The 19,653-nt window shown below is 45.6% G+C and overlaps 1 protein-coding gene across 2 annotated transcripts in view; it reads right to left on the reverse strand.

The window, feature by feature from the left end:
• PHLPP2 (PH domain and leucine rich repeat protein phosphatase 2) overlaps positions 1-19,653 on the reverse strand; it is a 137,924-nt gene that overhangs the window by 36,522 nt on the left and 81,749 nt on the right. For both annotated transcript variants that reach the window (XM_065416592.1, XM_065416591.1), the window contains exons 7-10: positions 17,327-17,557; positions 16,238-16,440; positions 12,940-13,000; positions 7,720-7,815 (exon numbers count right to left, since the gene is read on the reverse strand). In XM_065416592.1, coding sequence (XP_065272664.1) covers positions 7,720-7,815; positions 12,940-13,000; positions 16,238-16,440; positions 17,327-17,557 — 591 coding nt within the window. The remainder of the gene's footprint in view (positions 1-7,719; positions 7,816-12,939; positions 13,001-16,237; positions 16,441-17,326; positions 17,558-19,653) is intronic.

Below are 19,653 nucleotides of genomic sequence, written 5' to 3' on the forward strand. Positions count from 1 at the left end.
GTACACACATGTATCTGAGTGCCCCGGCAGTTCTATCCAAGCTACTGTACACGTATCTGGAGATCACTGATTTGTGCGGTAGGCATGTCTATATAGATACACTGTTGAGCATACGTCACAGTATAGGATGAAGGAGAAATGGAACAGCAAAGGATGGACTAGAATTTAGTGACTTCCTCCTTCTGACAGAAGAGACTAATCTCAATGCTGACTGACTAAGGGATTCTGGGCTCGAACTGCGCTGGATCAACAACCCAGTGCGGTTTTGAGGCTACCATCATATTCTCCAGAATCTCAGCTTTTCTTTAAAAAAACAACCCAAGTCTCTAGCCCTAATAACTGCAAAGATAATTTCAGAAAGTTGAGCTGAGTGTAACCACTACAGTGATGTCTACCTGAGTCTGCAGACAGCCCAAAATAACAACAAACAGGTGTAAACTGCCCCATTAATTTCAGTGAGATAACTCAGTTAACAGCATGGACACTGGCATCTATTTCATGACAACATGTAGGAAAGGAAGAGATCATCACACTATGGAGCTCTGAAAGCCACTGCAGGTGACAGCTTATTTGGGAACTACCAGTGAATGGTGCTGAGGAGATATCAGCATCATTTCTTCCCTGCTCCAAGGATGAAGGTGTAACATCCAATTCTCCTCATACAGCACCTGCTCTGGGGTGGGGCACCTTCTCCTCTGGCTTCCAGGAGGAGCCAGCAGCAGTTGTCAGTGGCCTATTCCTCCTTTTATCTACTCAGAAGAGCCTGGAGGCCCCTGCCCCTGTACTGCTGATGGTGGCCCTCAGTACCCTCAGGGTTTCAGGAGCCTGGTCTGCTCTAGCACTTATTTCCTGGCTCTAGAGCAGGGGATGGAAAACTTTTTGGCCCGAGGGCCACATTGGGATTGCAAAATTGTATGGAGGGCCGGGTAGGGAAGGCTGTGCCTCCCCAAACAGCCTGGCCCCTGCCCCCTATCCGACCCCTCCCACTTCCCGCCCTCTGACTGCCCCCCTCAGAACTCCCGACCCATCCAACCCCCCCTGCTCCTTGTCCCCTAACTGCCCCCTCCCGGGACCCCCCGCCCCTAACCGCCTCCGGGACCCCACCACCTATCCAACCCCCCTGCTCCCAGTCCCCTAACTGTTCTGACCTCTATCCATAGCCCCACCCCTTGACAGGCCCCCTGGGACCCCACACCTATCCAACCCCCCTGTTCCCCATCCCCTGACCCCTATCCACAGCCCCTCCCTATGACAGGTCCCCCCGGGACTCCCACGCCTATCCAACGCCCCCCCCCCGTCCCCCACCGCCCCTCAGAACCACCGCCCCATCCAACCGCCCCTGCTCCCTGTCCCCTGACTGCCCCCCGGGATCCCCTGCCCCTTATCCAACCCCCCGGACCCCTTAACATGCCGCTCAGAGCAGCATGTCTGGCAGCCGTGCCACCCGGCCAGAGCCAGACATGCTGCCGCACTGCTCAGCAAGAGCATGCGGCGGCACAGCTACGGAAGGGGGGGGACAGTGGGGGAGGGGCTGGGGTGCTAGCCTCCCCGGCCGGGAGCTCAATGACCGGGCAGGACAGTTCCGCGGGCCTGCCCACCTCTGCTCTAGAGGCTGCTGGTCCTCTCTCTGCATCAGTTACAGCCAGGGCAGTTCTCCGCCTCAAAACTATTGTTTCAAGCCCTCTGCATACCGAGACACATGTTACTGCATCAGTTAACCTCGAAAATATGACCCAACTATTTCTTTGCCACTATGAGGACCAGAAGTATAGAATCATAGAAATGTAGGGATGGAAGGCACCTCAAGAAGTCATTAAGTCAAGCCTCCTGTGCTGTGTCAGAAACAAGTAAACCCAGATCATCTCTGATATGTGTTTGTCCAACCTGTTTTTAAAAACTTACGATGAGGATTCCAAAACCTCCCTTGGAAGGTGTTTCAGAGCTTAACTATCCTTTTAGTTACAAGTTTTTCCTAATATCTAACCTAAATTTCCCTTGCTGCAGATTAAGCCTATTATTTCTTGTCCTTTCTCCAGTGGACATGGAGAACAATTGATCACAGTCCTCTTTATAACAGCCCTTAAAATATTTGAAGACTATTGTCAGGTCCCCACTAAGTCTTCTTTTCTCACATTAATCTGCCCAGTTTTTTTTTAAGCTTTCCCCATAGGTCAGGTTTTCTAAACCATTTATCATTTCTGATGCTCTCCACTGGACTCTCTCCAATTTGTCCACATCTTTCCTAAAGTGTGGTGCCCATGGCTGGACACAGTACTACAGCTGAGGCCTTACCAGTGACAAGTAAAGCTGGACAATTACCTCCTGTGTCTTACATACCACACATCCCAAAATGTTAGCCTTTTGCAACTGCATCACATTACTGACTCATATTCAATCTGTGATCCACTATATATCCCAGATCCTTTCCAGAAGAACTATCTCCATTTTGTAGTTGTGCATTTGATTTCCCTTCCTAAGTACTTTGCACTTGTCTTTACTGAATATCATCTTGTTGAATTCAGACCAAATTCTCCAATTTGTCAAGACTGTTTAGAATTCCAATCCTGCCCTCCCACGTGCTTGCAACCTGTCCCAGCTTGGTGTCATCTGCAAATTTTATAAGCATAATCTCAAGTCCATCATCCAAGTCATTAATGCAAATATTGAATAGTACCAGACCCAGGACAGACTCCTGCAGGACCCCACTAGATACACCCTTCCAGTTTAATAGTGAACCATTGATAACTACTCCGCAAGTACAGTTTTTCAAGCAGTTGTACACCCACCTTATAGTAATTTCATCTAGTTAACTTATAAGATTGTCATGTGGGACTGTGTCAAAAGACTTACTAAAAATCAAGATATATCACATCTACTGCTTCGTGCTCCCCCTCCCATCCACTTAAGAAGTAACCCTGTCACAGAAGGAAATACGGTTGGTTTGGCATGATTTGTTCTTGAGAAAACCATGCTGACTATTTCTTATAACCCCATTATCTTCCAGGTACTTAGAAACTGATTGTTTAATAATTGTTTCCAGGTATTAAAGTTAGGCTGACTGGTCTATAATTCCTCAGGTCCTCTTTGTTCCTCTTTTTAAAGATAGGTTCTATGTTAGCCCTTCTCCAGTCTTCTGGGACCTCATTCATCCTTCAGGAGTTCTTAAAGTTAACTGCTAATGGTACTGAGCATGCTTCAGCCAGTGCCTTAAGTACCTTGGGTTGAATTAAGTATAATTTGAATTGAAATGAAAGTTGAGATACTATCATCATCACATGACTCTGGGCACATTGGCCCTTGCCATGCATTTACTGTGCCTATAACTTAAAGCAGCTCTGCCCAAAAACATGCACAGATTTGGAGGACAGAAAAGACCATTATGATCAACTTCTCTGACCTTCTGCATAGTACAGGCCATAGATTGTCATCCCAAAATTCTAGCCCCATAACTTTTGTTTGAGCTAAGGCGCGTCTTTTAGAAAGACATCCAATGTTGATTTAAAGACTTCAAGTGATGGAGAATCCATCACATCCCTTTGTTAGTTGTTTCTGTTAATTTCTCTCTGTTAAAAATTTGCACATTTCTACTCTGAATTTGCCTAGCCTCAGTTTCCAGCCACTGGATCTTGTTATACCTTTTTCTGCCAAACTAAAGGGCTGTCGACTATCAGAAATCTTTTCCCCCCATAGGGAAATACATATAGTGATCAAGTCACCTCTTAACCTAATCTTCAATAAACTACATAGATTGAGGTAGTGTTGTAGGCGTGTTGGTCCCAGAATATTAGAGAGACAAGGTGGGTGAGGTAATATCTTTGATTGGACCAACTTCTGTTATCTCACCCTCCCTGTCTCTCTAAATAGATTGAGCTTTTCTTTAGTCTCTGGCTAGGTGTCATATTTTCCAGACCTCAAATCATTCTTGTAACTCTTTTCTGAAGCCTTTCCAATTTGTCAACATACTTTTTAAAGTGTGGACTCCAGAACTGGATCCAGTAAGGGCCCCCCACTGCTTACCGCCAAGGATTTAATTCACTCTCTTAGTTATTGGATTGCACCAGAAGCTCACATTCTACTCGTTATGTCCCAGTAAGTCCTTTCCAGAATCTCTGCTCTTCCAGATACAGTCCTCCATCTTATAAATGTGACCAACAGCCCTTGTTATGAAGTGCAGGACTATGCCAATGGCTGTGTTAAAATACATTCTTCAAATGAGCCCTTCAAACAAAGCAATCCAGGCTGGCATGTACAACTGACCTGTCCCTATCATTATTTACCACTCTACCACTTTTAGTGTCATCTGCAAACTTTTACCAATTTTATATTTTCTTCCAGATCACTGATAATGTTTTTTGAACATCACTGGGCTGAGAATAGATACTGAGGGATGTCACTAGACACACCTCCACTAGATGATGATTCCCCATTTATAATTACCTTTTTCTCTGTATCTGTTGACCAGTTTTTAATACATTTAATATGATTTTGTATAGTGGTATTTTTTTTAAATCAGAATGTCATGGTTCAAATGCCTTACAAAACTAAGTATATTGTGTCAACACAATTACCTTTGTCTGTCAAACTTGTAATCTGATAAAAAATGGTATCAAGTTTGTTTGACAAGAACTATTTTTCATAAGACCATGTTGACTGGCATTAATTATGATATCATAATTTAATTCTTTACTGACTGTTTCTCATATCAGCCTTTTCATGATTTTGTCCAGGTTCATCATCAGGTTAACCAGCCACTCAAAAATTTTCTAGGTCATCTTGTTTACCCTTTTTAAATATCGACACAACATTGGCTTTTGCTTCCTCGGTGTTCCCAGATTTGTTAAAAATCAAGCCAAATTGTTCAGAGAGCTCCTAGGACAATTCTTTTAATATTCATGGGTTCAATATATCTGGCCCTGCAGATTTAAAAATGTTTAACTTTAACAGTTGGTGGTTAACATCCTCCCCAGATACTGATAAAACAGAATGTATTTCATCATCACATTGAGATATGAGAACACATCATCCTGCTTCTTTTCAAATACAGAACGCCTGTATTTATTGAATGCCTCTGCTTTTTCTGCATCATAGCTGATAGTTTTACAATTCTGCCTAGTATTAGACCTATATCACTGGTAGGATTTAATTTGTTCCTGACATATTTAAAGAATGCCTTCTTACTGGCCACAGATTTTTCACTGATACCTTTAGCTTCCCTTATCAATTGTCTGTATTTCCTAACTGCTGATTTGTACTCATTGCTATCAGCTTCACTGCTTTTCCATTTTTTTTATTTCCTCTTTCACCTCCCCTCTTTGCCAGGATGTATTGTTATTGGGTTTTTTTAACTGAAGTAGCCTTCTTTTATGACTGAAGAATGTGGGGCTTGGGCATCTAACCATTCTTAAATAATTCCCAATTATCATTTGTATTTTTATGTTTAAATATTTCCTCTCACTTAATTTTGCTTGTGACTGATTTTGAACCCCAATGAGATAGTGGTAAGCCTGAGGAGACAAGAACAGCATGTGTGACCATATTTCATAGAATCATAGAATATCAGGGTTGGAAGGGACCTCAGGAGGTCATCTAGTCCAACCCCCTGCTCAAAGCAAGACCAATCCCCAATTAAATCATCCCAGCCAGGGCTTTGTCAAGCCTGACCTTAAAAACCTCTAAGGAAGGAGATTCCACCACCTTCCTAGGTAACCCATTCCAGTGCTTCATCACCCTCCTAGTGAAAAAGTTTTTCCTAATATCAAACCTAAGCCTCCCGCACTGCAACTTGAGACCATTACTCCTTGTTCTGTCATCTGCCACCACTGAGAACAGTCTAGATCCATCCTCTTTGGAACCCCCTTTCAAGTAGTTGAAAGCAGCTATCAAATCCCCCCTCACTCTTCTCTTCTGTAGACTAAACAATCCCAGTTCCCTCAGCCTCTCCTCATAAGTCATGTGCTCCAGCCCCTAATCATTTTTGTTGCCCTCCGCTGGACTCTTTCCAATTTTTCCACATCCTTCTTGTAGTGTGGGGCCCAAAACTGGATGCAGTACAGTAACTCCTCACTTAACGTTGTAGTTCTGTTCCTGAAAAATGTGACTTTAAGCGAAACAATGTTAAGCGAATCCAATTTCTCCATAAGAATTAATGTAAATGAGGGGGTTAGGTTCCAGGGAAATTTTTTTCACCAGACAAAAGACATATATAACACACACACACACACACACACACACACACACACACACACACACAAAGTATAAGTTTTAAACAAACAATTTAATACTGGTACACAGTGATGATGATTGTGAAGTCAGAGGGTGGGATATTTCCAGGGAATGCCTTACTGCTAAATGATGAACTAGCAATTGACTGAGCCCTCAAGGGTTAACTCTCTCATTCTACTGTACAAGGCAGCAGGAAAGGAGGGAGGGCAGACAGAGCCACACACACACCGGACTGCAGCTGCTGCTGTTGTGTGTCCCCCCTGCTCTATGGAAGATGGGGTAAGCGGGGTGCAAGAGCCGGGGGGAGGGGGACACCCTGACATTAGCCCTCCTTTTCCTCCCCCCCCCACAGCAAGCAGGAGTCTCGGGGAGCAGCTCCAAGGCAGAGGGCAGGAGCACCACATGGCAGTGGGGGGAGGGACAGCTGCAATTGCTAGCCTGCTGGGCAGCTGCTGCACAGGGAACTTAGGGGAGCGGGGAGCTGATAGCGGGGCTGTCGGTCCACCCTGGTTCCAACCACCCACCAGCTAGCTCCACCGGGCTGCTCTTCCTGCAAGCAATGGACAAAGCAGGCGGCTGCCAAAAGACGTTAGAAGGGAGCATTGCACAACTTTAAATGAGCATGTTCCCTAATTGATCAGCAACGTAACAACGAAACAACGTTAACCGGGATGACTAAGTGAGGAGTTACGGTACTCCAGATGAGGCCTCACCAATGTCGAATAGAGGGGAATGATCACGTCCCTCGATCTGCTGGCAATGCCCCTACTTATAAAGCCCCAAATGCCGTTAGCTTTCTTGGCAACAAGGGCAAACTGTTGACTCATATCCAGCTTCTCATCCACGGTAACCCCTAGGTCCTTTTCCGCAGAATTGCTGCCTAGCCATTCGGTCCCTTAATTAGTTGGAGGGGAAAAAAGGATTAAGAGCAACATATAGAAAAGAGGCAACAGTCTAAAATAACCTACACTGGGAAAAGTTCCTGATATTACGGGGCTTTTTTAAGTTATCTGACAAAGGTACAACAAGATAAAACAGCTGGAAGTTGAAATCAGCAAAATTCAAACTGGAAATAAGGCATACATTTTATTGTTGAGGATAATCAGCAATTGGAATCTACTCACAGGATGTGGTAGATTCTCCAGCATTTGAAGCCTTTAAATCAAGCTTGGATTATCTTTCTACAATATACTCTCTAGTTCAGCCACAAATTGTTGGGGTAGATGCAGGAATCGCTGGATGAAATTCTTTGCCCTGTGTTATTCAGGAGGTCAAATGAGATGATTATAACAATCCCTTCTGACCTTAAAAATCTATAAATGTTTTGAACATATGCACAGTCCAGACAGCGTGGCACCACATATTGGCATCACAAGCAAGTGAAACATTGCTGGGGGGGAGGAGAGGGGTATAGAAGAGTACTATCACTCTTTTTCTCCAACACACACATCCTGGAGGGAGTCCCACCCTTTGGCCAAGAAGGGGGTTTGCTATTACCTTGATGGAAGCTCTGTGAGGAGATTGTAGCTCATATCCAAAACCTCAAGTTTCTTTGCTTCGCAGGCCCAGTCAGGGATACACAGCAGCTGGTTACTGAGAAAAGGAAATGGAAAGCATAAGAGGAGGAGGGACAGCAAGATACCAGAATTCTACTGAACCTATAACCCATCATGTGGAGATTTTGCTGGAACACACTAGTGGTTCCCAAATATAAAATAGCACAAGAGACAAACCCAAAGAAAAAGAAACAACAGTGTAGAATCAGTCACACACACCAGTTCTCATTCAAACTCATTTAAAACAAAACCAGTGAGTGTAGGGCTGGTAAAGAGTGCTGATTCATGGCATGATGTTTTATCCACAGCTGTGGCAAAAGCAGGGCAAGCTTCACTATGCTGGCATGTTGATGCACTTCACCCCAGAGCTAGAGTGAGAGGAGAGGCCAAATTCCATGGCCCATTCAGTCTTTGGTCTCTCTGCTGAGACCTGCCAACAAGGGGCAAATTAGCACTGAACAAGAAGGTAGCCTGCCCACTGGGACCTGGGCTAAGATATCGCCCTTCTCCAGATTTTTACGTCATGGTCCAATAAACAGCCATTCGTAACAGCTTTCAACTCCTACTCACTGAATTTTGAACTAATGACCAAGAGCTGAAAGGCAGCCAGTCACCTAGTCATGCCAAGCTGGTTTAAAGGGGCTTCTAGTCTGGGAAATGTTCATTTTCCTTTCATGCTAGTCTGTTCTGTTACGAGGAGATGCTTCACTCTCTTCACTGCTCTCTTCTCTTTCAAAAGAACAGCTGTGCTCTACCTCTGCCCGCAAGATATGAGAAAGGGGCTGAAGAGAGAGTTGTCCCATAGAAGAGAATCCAGCAGAGGAACTGCAACTTGCACTCTCTCTCAAAGCACCAACCTGGGAAAGCCACTGTGTTTCAGGAAGCATCCTCAGAAGAATCTTTTGCTCTCACTCCTCTTATCCAGAGGCCTAATCAATCCTAAGCTAAGACTGGCATCAGGTTCTACTTTATGTTCATGAAAATCCAGGCAGACTATTTCTATCAAGGATCTACAGCCATGAACCATAGGTCTCAATCTCACCAATTTAGCCTTGCCAAATCTATTTTCTTTCTATTTTTCTCAGCTGCCTCTATACTAAGGGAAAGTAGAAATCAACAAAATGAGAGAATGTTGTTCTGATAGCATGGGGTGGGGGGAGGTGTCACTTGAGAACTTTGCAGCCTAAATGTGAAACAATTAGAACTGGGCAAAGTCTACGGAGCTAAACTTGCCACAAACCCTAAGAAATTGAGGCAACGATTAGATTAGACCTCTCAGTAACTAATTCCCCCTCTCCTGAGACAAATTGGCTGAGAGGGGGAACACAGGGTTGTCTGACTACTTGAAATTTTACAAATAAATGTTCAGCCCTAGCCACACCCAGACCTCATATAGCAACTGACATATTCAAAGCACTTTTCAAACAAAGTATTTATCCCTTCCCTGGGAAGGGGAACAGTTAATATGAAGTACAAAGAGGTTAGTTATATGTACAGTACTGATGTTCTTAAAGGTGTGTAGCCTGTCTTCATATTCCACAGTTGGTGTTTGCATGCCCAGTGCTCATGCGTTAGAAAACTTTCTAGTTAGCTGTGTCGGTTGGGGTGGCGTATGTGCCCTTCATATCCTTGTGCATTCTGGTGAGAGTATAAAGGGCAGAGTCACCCAACTACATCCAGTTCCTTTGCCATCTTTAGTGGTTTGTGAAGACTCTGAAGCAGCAAGGATGGCAGGTGGGTGATGAAATACATATACAGACTACACATCTCAAAGAACCTCAGTTACTGTACAGGTAAGTAGCCTCTTTTCTTCTTTGAGTGGTAGCCTGTATACATATTCCGCAGCTGATGAATCTCAAGCAGTAGTTCTCATTGGAGTCAGAAATGAGGAGCCTATGCAAACAGAGACTACAGCACAGTGCCTCTCTAAGTGGATGAGATTCTCCAATTGGACCCACCAGCACCATATTTCCAGGCTATGTGGGAATAACTATACCAGCTGAAACAGGTCTCTTGCTGAGAGTTCATTTGGCTGCCATATCAGTCATCCATCCACCACATGATCAATCAGTATTTGCACACTCAATGGCAAACAGATTCCTGAGGAGCATCTCTACACTGTCTATCGTTTAGGGATCCACTCCCTATGTGGGATCTTTACTTGGTGCTCTCAAAAGTCATGGATGCTCCCTTTAAGCCTATGGTCATGTGTCCCCTGTGAGGAATGGCACATTATAACCATTGTTGCCATGGCCCTGGGGATCATATCCACAGCGTCCAATGCTGCCCGTAGAGCTGTCTTGGCAACCAATTGCCCGTCAGGATGGCTTAGAACTCACTTCTGAATTCCTGCAGCAGTTTGTCAATAAAACATTCCACAGAACACCAGTCAAGGTAGTCATATTTTGCTATGATTGCTTAATAGTTCAATATCCTTATTTGGCGGCTCAAGGTTGAGTACAATTTCCTACCAAGAAAGTCTAGGCTCCTTATGCTTGCAGCCGAATTCTGGTAGCCGTGGCACATTCTCTCATTTGCCACAGTCACTACTAGTGATCCCTGTACCAGGTATGAATAGGCCAGCACCTGATACTATCTATCAGCCTACTTTGAAGTTGGTGCTAATGATGCTGGTGTCTGCCACAGGGTCTTCGCAGGATCTAGTAGGTCCTTGTTTATCATGATTGCTACGTAACATGGTACCGATACATGTAATATATTGAGCAGCCTGTGCAGTGTGCCATGTACTTCTTTGGTGGGAATCTCTATAGTTGCTGGTATATGCCTCATCAAGTCCTGGATTATTTATGGTCTTCTGGAGTGACCATCACTTGGTGTGGTATAAGCGTCTCGTCCAGTGATTATGAAGACAAATTAGCTGGTACCAGCTACTCTGGGTTTTGTGGTTGTAGCACGGGAGAAGGCTGCTGCTGTTTGTGGTTCTGAACTCCGGGTGGGGTTAGTACTGTACTCATGCCTGGGTCAAACCTATGGTCCACCTAGCCCAGTGTCCTGTCTTCTGACAGTGGCTGGTGCCAGATGCTTTGGAGGGAAATGAACAGAACAGGGCAATTATCGAATGATCCATCCTGTCATCCACTCCCAGATTTTGGAAGTTGGAGGTGCCATGATGGACCGATCCTCCACGAACTTATCTAATTTTTTTTAGAACCCAGTTATACTTGAGGCCTTCACAACATCCCCTGGTAATGAATTCCACAGGTTGACTATGAGGTGTGTGAAGAAGTACTTCCTTATGTTTGTTTTAAACCTGCTGCCTATTAATTGCATTGGCTGACCCTGGTTCTTGTGCTATGTGAATGAGGATGAGAAGTAGTTTTCTTCTGTAAGAGTGTGCGCCCTCCCAGTTGGTGCTGAAGGTACCGATCTAGCTGGCCCTGAGGATCATGGAGGCAACAGTGCTGACATTGTTGGTTCCAGGAACTGGGACAGCATCAGTGGGGAGGGACATATCAAAAGTCCAGGTAAATCCCTAGAGGTGCTTCCTAGAAGATGAGGAGGATTTTAAGGGTACTGTGGGAGGTTTTGAAGAGGCCACCAGCACTGAGTTTGATGATCTCCAGTCCCCAGAGAGTCCCAATGTCTGGAAGCCAGGATTAGAGTCTCGGTGCAGAGACTGCTCCATCAGGAAGGCCCTCAGGTGGGACTCCCTCAACTGCAGGGTCCGCTTTGAGAAGGGCATAAAGATTTTGCAATGGTCTGAAACGTGTCCCTTGCTGAAGTGGAACAGACCCCTTGCATGATCGTTGTTCAGGAGATAATGGCCTTATATGAGGGGCAGCTCAAAGTCTGAGGACTTGTGGTCTCCCAGGCAGGCAATCGGTACCAAACATTCCGTGAAGGAGAAGTCCTTTCTTCGCGGAAGTACCCAAGTTTGGAAAAAGTAAAAACCTAACATTATCACCAACTGCCAACTATAAGAACTATGCACAATGAGAAACAGGTATGTTTGCTCCAAAAGTGAGCTGCTCTGACCCATGCCACAAGCAGTAAGAAGGAACTGGGTGTGGCTGGATAGCTCCATCTTTTATATTCTTCCTGGAACAAATGGGGATGTGAAGGAAGCATGTACCACCCTAATGGATGCTGCTGAACAGAAAGTTGAGACATGTACACACTGGACAAGCAAACACCAACTGTTGAATATGTATACAGACTATCACTCAAAGAAGAACTATATCCCTCCCATTTCCTCTAGAAGGCAGGAAGTGGAACATTTGGACATTCTGGAAGTTGCTTCATGAACTTAGAGAAATCAGCTGATAAACTGAAAGCTCCCAACACCATCAGGAAATGGGACTAAGAGCTTGTCTACATGGGAAAGGTATACTGGTAAAAGCTACAGTATGAATTAAACTGATACAGTTATACCAGTATAACTCCTCATGTGGACACACTTACTCCAGTACCAGAATGCCTTTTTGCAGTATAGCTAATATTGCTTTGGAAGAGGTTTAAAGTAAACAGAAAAAACCCACTCTCATTCTGGAAGAGAAATCCCTGATAGGCAGTTATAGTAGTATACATACTGGTTTAATTACACCAGCATACTGACAAAACTTTCCCATACAGACAAGCCAAATCCAATCACTGCTGTGCTTAACTCCAGAAGCATATTTACCTCCTACATGAACAGAGCTTCTGAGGCACGAAAACTCAGGCATTGGCATTTATGTTGACCCCTTGAACTGTGGTAGAATTCCCATGGAAGCCAACATGCACACGGGGGAAGGGCATGCTATAGGGCTGAGTTCTAAGGAACAAAGATTTCTCTTCCGAAGGCAAGTTTTGGGGATGGAAAAGGCCTGAAATAACAAAGTGGCATTTCAAATGAACAGTCAACTGAACGGACAGAAAAATCCAACTGAGCATCCTTTCAGGGACAGAAGAGCAGACGTCTTTGAAGAGACGGATCCCGTGCAACAGTGGAAGTCACTATACAAAGACCTTTGATAGATCCATGCAAAACACAGATTTGATAATGATCAAGTTTCTCCTTGTAATTTCCCAAGAAGCCTAGAGAGAGTGCCTGTGTCACTCAATACACACAGCCCAGGACTTGGATTCCAGAGAATCTGCAGGAAGTGGTCCAGGCCCCCCCAGGATTTCACTTTGTATCCTTTTGTGTGTCGCCACTTACCGGGAGATTTCTAGGCAGGTCAGCAGACTAGGGACTGGATAAACATTTACGGTCATCAGACCTGATCAAATAAAGCAAACAGTAATGAGTTCAGATTGCTAGAAGGGGAACAGCAGAGACACAAACACTGTTTCCCAGAAATATACTAGGGTAGATATCAAGTGCCAACCCTTCAGGATGACCAGATAGGGCTGGAAAATCTCTAGTGCCCAAAGAGACATTTGTTGCATCTGCAGACAGGAAAAGCCCATGGTATGAAGAGCCAGGCTGCAGTTCTTCTCTCCTCAGGTATCAGAACTACATATTTCTCTAAAAGGGTGTTCCAAGAGATTATTATTTCTACTGTGGTGGTTATAGGATTCTTGTCTCTAGTATGATGCAGTGCAGCACAAAGGGCAGCAAGAGAACCAGTCTCACTCTTTCAGGAACAGCAGCAAAATGAGAATAACTTGAGGGCATGTATCATTTAATCAAAGCACCAGAGGTGGGATTGCTCTGGAAGGCTAGTGAACATGGCAAATCAAAAATGATCATTCTTGCTACAACCCAACGTCAGTACTTTAAGCAACAATGCCACAGACTAAAGTGAGAATCTGCACGGACATCCTTCCATTTGTAACTCTTATTATAAGATGCTACTGAAATGCACTTCCACTTCCTTTTCTCCCTGTGAAAAGCATGATGAACTAGAGGGAAGTGTCAGTGAGTTCTACCAGTCAGGAAGGTTCACTTTGCTGCAGGAGGCTGTACTCAGTGGATGGCTCATCAGCCTAGGCAAGTGAGGCACAGGCTAACTAAAAAACTGAAAAGCTAATTCCCAAAACCTACATTTTTTGTATATATATAGAGAGAGATGCTTAAGGCCGGTTAAGCATGTTCATAAATAGTAACAAAAGTCCACAAGAAGCTCTTATAATTTGATTTAAATTTGTCACATTATTCTCTCCATCTCAGTACTGAAACACAATGCCAGAAAATGATGTGCTGCAGGTGAGGTTCAAATCATGGTGCAGGTGAGGTTCAAATCATGGTGCAGGTATTGGTGCCTCAGGAAGCTGCCTTGTTACCACCGTATCATGCACAGGAGTCACTTTATGAGGGTGTTGCAGTGGTAACCACGGCTTGGTGAGGCCACGGCAGGATTGCAGCAATTGTCACTTCTGACAGCGGGGCTGCAGGGGGATCCCCCCAGCACTGACACAGCGGGGCTCTGTCAATCTGTTTCTTCACTTCCCCAGGTGGGTATTGTACCCACCAGGTGGGTACCCAGAAGTCACCTACTACAAGACAGGCCCAACAAAGAAAGTAACAGAACGCCACTAGCTGTCACCTGCAGCCCCCAACTAAAACCTCTCCAGCGCATCATCAAGAATCTACAACCTATCCTGATGGACGATCCCTCACTCTCACAGACTCTGGGGGACAGGCCAATCCTCACTTACAGACAGCTCCCCAACCTGAAGCAAATACTCACCAGCAACTATACACCACACAACACCAACCCAGGAACCAAACCCTGCTACAAACCCCGGTGACAACTTTGTCCACATATCTATTCAAGGGACACTATCATAGGACCTAACCACATCAGCCACACCATCAGGGGCTCGTTCACCAGCACATCTACCAATGTGACATACGCCATCATGTGCCAGCAATGCCCCTCTGCCATGTACATTGGTCAAACCGGACAGTCTCTATGCAAAAGAATAAATGGACACAAATCTGACATCAGGAATCATAACTTTCAAAAACCAGTAGGAGAACACTTCAATCTCCCTGGTCACTCAATAACAGACCTAAAAGTGGCAATTCTTAAAAAAAAAAAAAAAAAAAAAAAAAACCTTCAAAAACAGACTCCAACGTGAAACTGCAGAACTGGAATTAATTTGCAAACTGGACACCATCAGATTAGGCTTGAATAAATACTGGGAGTGGTTGGGTCATTACAAAACCTAAACCTAATTTCCCCAATACTAATTTCCCCCTACTGTTACTCACACCTTCTTGTCAACTGTCTGAAATGGGCCACTCTCATTACCACTTCAAAAAGTTATTTGCCCCTCCTTGGTATCCTGCTGTTAATTGATTTGTCTAGTTAGATTGACCTCTCACTTGTTAAGGCAACTCACATCTTTTCGTGTATTTATACCTGCTCCTGTATTTTCCACTCCATGCATCTGATGAAGTGAGTTCTAGCCCACAAAAGCTTATGCCCAAATAAATTTGTTAGTCTCTAAGGTGCCACAAGGACTCCTCGTTGTTGTTGCTGTGACTGAAACAAGACATCCCTGGCAGCAAGAAATAATGGATAGACAGGTGTCCAGTGGGGATTACAGATATCATTAAGATCCTAAAAACTGCACCTATTGTTTTATAACTTTAAAAATCGAAAGCTGGGCATGTGCCCATGCAGCCACATGTTCCCATGACTGTTACTCTTAGCCTCCTTCTCCTTCTGTTTCTTACACATACTTGGTTGGATAACCTTAACCGAGATGGCAGGCTCTTTAGGGAAGAGTTAGTCTCTTACTCTATCTGCAAAGCACTTTGCAAAATGGGGTGTTGATCTGATTGGATATTACCGTAATCAGGGCCGGCGCAACCCATTAGGCGACCTAGGTGGTCGCCTAGGGCGCTACAATTTGGGGGGCAGCGACCGCAGTGGTATTTTGGCGGCAGGACTTTCCACTGCCTCTGTGGGGGGCGGCATTTCGGGGCGGGACCTTCCACCGCCTAGGGCGGCAGAAAAGCTGGCGGCGCTCCTGACCATAATACAAGTAAATAAAATACTATACCATCAACAATATTAATACTAAGAGAAGAGGCTCTTTTTGGATGGAGCAGAGCAGCAGAACAAGCTTCTGTGGGATAATCCCTTGGGCTGCTACTGTTTCCATCTTTGAAGTGGTTACTGATCTACAGGATACTAAGGGTACGTCTACACTACCTGCCGATCCCCGATCGCTCTGCTGTCGACTCTGGAACTCCACCACGGCGAGAGGCGGAAGTGGAGTCGACGGGGGAGCGGCGGCCGTCGATCCCGTGCCGTGAGGACTCAAAGTAAGTGATTCTAAGTCGATCTAAGATATGTCGAGTTCAGCTATGCTATTCTCGTCGCTGCACATCTTAGATCGATCCCCCCCCCCAGTGTAGACCAGGCCTAAGAGCAGGGCTGAACTCCAGGGAGCCGCCAACCTGTGTTTAGAGCAGCTATGTTTCTGTGTGGGGGTGACAGGAGGGCTCTCCCTGGGTCTGGGGAGGGAGCAGGCAGGTGAAGGAGATACAATGGACATACAGTTGGCGTTGGCATAGAGGGCCCGAAGGGAGAAGCCACTCAGAGTCAGTTCCCTCAGCTGATTCCGCTCACAGTGCAGCTGCTCCAGACTGCCAAGAAAGCTCAGATCCAGGTCAGTCAGCTGATTGTCTCGCAAATCCATGTGGGTCACAGATTTGTTCCCCTCCAGGCTGTCAACAGATAATCTCCTCAGGTGGTTCAGCCTAAACACTCAGAGATAAGAGATAAAGGATCAGAGAAAAGGACATTGAACTGTTTTTTTGTTTTTTTGGGGAGGTGGGGGACAGAGTGACATGATGGCAGGAGGGAGAAGTGGGGAACAGACAGGCTGGAGACTGCGCCAAAAGGAGGGACATGGGGGAGTCTGGAGACCAAACCCAGGATAGAGGAGTGGAGGGGTGAGTGAGGTAGAGGAAGGGTCCTGGTGAAGGGGGATTTTCTGGGAGGGGTACAGACAGTACAGTCCCTACGTCTGTTCACCTACTATTCATTGTTGCATTAAATATTATTGGCTCTACTCAGTTTCTGAGCACCTTTAACAGTCAGGAGATGCTGAGGGCAGCTTCCAGAGGCTAAAAGACAAAAGGCCTGGTTCTGGGACAGAGAGCTGTATTGTGCGTGGTCACACAGGAACCTGGGAAGGAACTTGCTATACATGTTAATTCAGCTATAAGATTTTCATGTCTCTTAACTGATCAGAAGTCTCACTATGTCTTTCTAAGGATGAAGCAGACCATTGCTGCAGGAATGTACAGGCTAGAAATCAGTAACTGTCTCATCTCCAGAGAAGCAAGTGAGGCAAGGCCAGGAGAGCTGGTCAGTTCCCTACTAAGGAGTAGCAGAGCAGCAGCGCTGAACAGCAGAGGACTGGTCAGTGCTCAGCGACCTCAGCCACAGCACAATTAGCCTGCCTCTCTCTTAAATACCCTCCAAAGTGGAATTTCCCAAGCTGTGAAGATACCAATAAGAACACAACCACCCAGGATGCCTACTAAGACATGCTAGAGCATTTATACAGCTTTCTTTGCTGGAAGTGGGGTTGAGGAGCACTCTGGCTGATGTATGTCAAAGCAGCTAGAGTCCACTTACCTAAGATCCACACATCTGATGTGGCTCATCCTGTTCAGCACCCCAAGGTTCAGGGTTTCCAGCTGGTTCCCTGCCATGGCCAGTTTGTCCAAGGCAGTGAGTTTCTCACAGACCACTGGCACCTCACTGAAGTTGTTGAAGGAAAGCCCGAGGGAGCAGAGCTGCTGCAGGTGTCCCAGCTCTTCTGGCAAAGATGTGAGGAAATTCCCATCAAGACATAAGGTCTGGAGACTGTGGCAGGCAAAGGGAAAAAGAGAAACATTCAGGGATGGAGAATTGAGTCACCTGTTTAACATTGTCAGCAAATTTATACACTGGCTAATTACAGCTTATTATTTCCCATAGCTAACTGTGACTTGTTTCTAGAGTTGTACGGTTATTACATGATTATTTATTATTCAGCTAATATGCTTGAGTTTTAAAATTGGATGTGTAAAATATAAATGCTCCAGATTAATATTTCACTTGTGTAGTTAAGCTTCTAGTTATATGAATCAGTGGAAGTTAGCATAAGCAAAGCGTAATTACATTGTAACTGTAGAGTACAATTTGACAGGCAAGATGGGTGAAGTAACAATATTGGACCAACCTCTGCTGGTGAAAGAGACAAGCTTTAAGAGCTTACACAGAGCTCTTCTGCAGCTCTGGGAAAGGTTCTCAGAAGCCATGTCTACACTATACAGTTTTGTCAACAAAAGTCAGCTTTCGTCAACAAAACAGTGGAGGTGAAGACACTGCAATGCTCCTCCTGCCAATTTAACTCTCCTGCTACGCTGACATAATAAAAACACCTGGATGAGAAGCATAGAGCTTTTTACGATAAAGGTAGAGCGACACAATGTCAGTGTAGACACTGCGTTGCTTATGTCACCCTAAGTGACCTCCAGGTAGTGTCCCACAATGCTCATCATGACTGCTCTGGTTTGAACTCCACTGCCCTGCAGCCAGGTACACAAGCATGAGTCCCTCCCCCCTTAAAGCCCCGGAATTTTTGAAATTCCTCTTCCTGTTTGCTCGGTGTAGACAGCTCACATAGCATCTTCCCAGCTGCCCATGGTGGGTACCTGCAGCAAACACTCCCACCTGGAGTACACTGGAGTTGTCGGATCTGTGGGGAGAGGAGGCTGTGCAGTCGCAGCTCTGCTCCAGCCAAAGGAACTTTGATAACTATGGGCAAATTACTTGTGGCATGGAGCTTAAGGGGTACGAGAGGGACACGCAGCAGTGCCGTGCAAAGATCAAGGAGCTGAGGCAGGTGTACCAGAAGGCCAGTGAGGCCAATCGCCAATCCGGTGCGTTGCCAAAGACATGCCACTTCTACAAGGAGCTGCATGCCATCCTCAGCAGCAACCCCACCTCCACCACCAAGACCCTTGTGGATACTTTGGGGAGGCTGGAAGCAGAAGAGTGAATCCCGAGGATGAAGTGGTGGACAAGGAAGTGGAGTTGGAGGAGGATGGGGGACAGGCAATAGAGATGTCTGGGGGCATGGCAAGCCAGGACCTCTTTTAACTCCAGGGGGGTCTAGGTAGCCCCAGCACTCTGGCACACCTGATGCAGGAGAGGGGAGCTTCAGTAAATACTCATTGTGCTTTGAATCTGTAGGAAGAAATGAGGTAGAGCTATATTTTTTTTTCAAAGGGTAGAAGAGGGATAGAAATAACCAACAGTAGCACTGTTTGCATCTGCTTCTCATTTCCCTGTGCACCTAGACAGAGGAGACCCGATGGAAAAGTTTGCTGATGCACACTGAGATGTGCCAGGAATTCTCCATACTGATCTCTAGGAAACTTTCGTGGAGGTACTCTGCAATCCTCTGCCAATGGTTCCTTGGGAGGGCTGCCTTATTTCTTCCCCGTGGTAAGTAACTTTGCTGTGCTAATCGGCAATTACTTCTACAGGCACCAAACAGGCGAGCAGCATACAGACTCAGCCTGCAGCCGCACGCATGTAGGAGCTGTACCCTTGCATCCCTGGTTACCCTGAGGAACGAGATATCAGCTTCTATCACCCTTGCCTTTGGAAAACGGTGCCAGTATTCAGAATAGTGTCCCTAGGCGTTTGTAGTCATCCCCCTCTGAAACCCACCCGCCTTTTGTCCCATCTTGCCTCTTTCCCCCTGTGCCAAACCCACCATGGTTAGGGCTCTCGCTGTGCTGTGTGCCTGCTATGGGAAAGTGAGAAAGTGGTGTATGTAACTTGAAAGGAATTAAGGCTGTGAGTGCACTCATAATAGTGCCTCTGTTTATTGTTTCTTTAACTTCTTCAGATGGGGCCTTGAGGGTCTATTCCTGCACACTAGCTGAGCGGCACTGTCTGATAAGGAG

This window comes from Emys orbicularis, chromosome 14, assembly GCF_028017835.1.
Source record: "Emys orbicularis isolate rEmyOrb1 chromosome 14, rEmyOrb1.hap1, whole genome shotgun sequence".
In the NCBI taxonomy this organism is placed as follows: Eukaryota; Metazoa; Chordata; order Testudines; family Emydidae; genus Emys; species Emys orbicularis.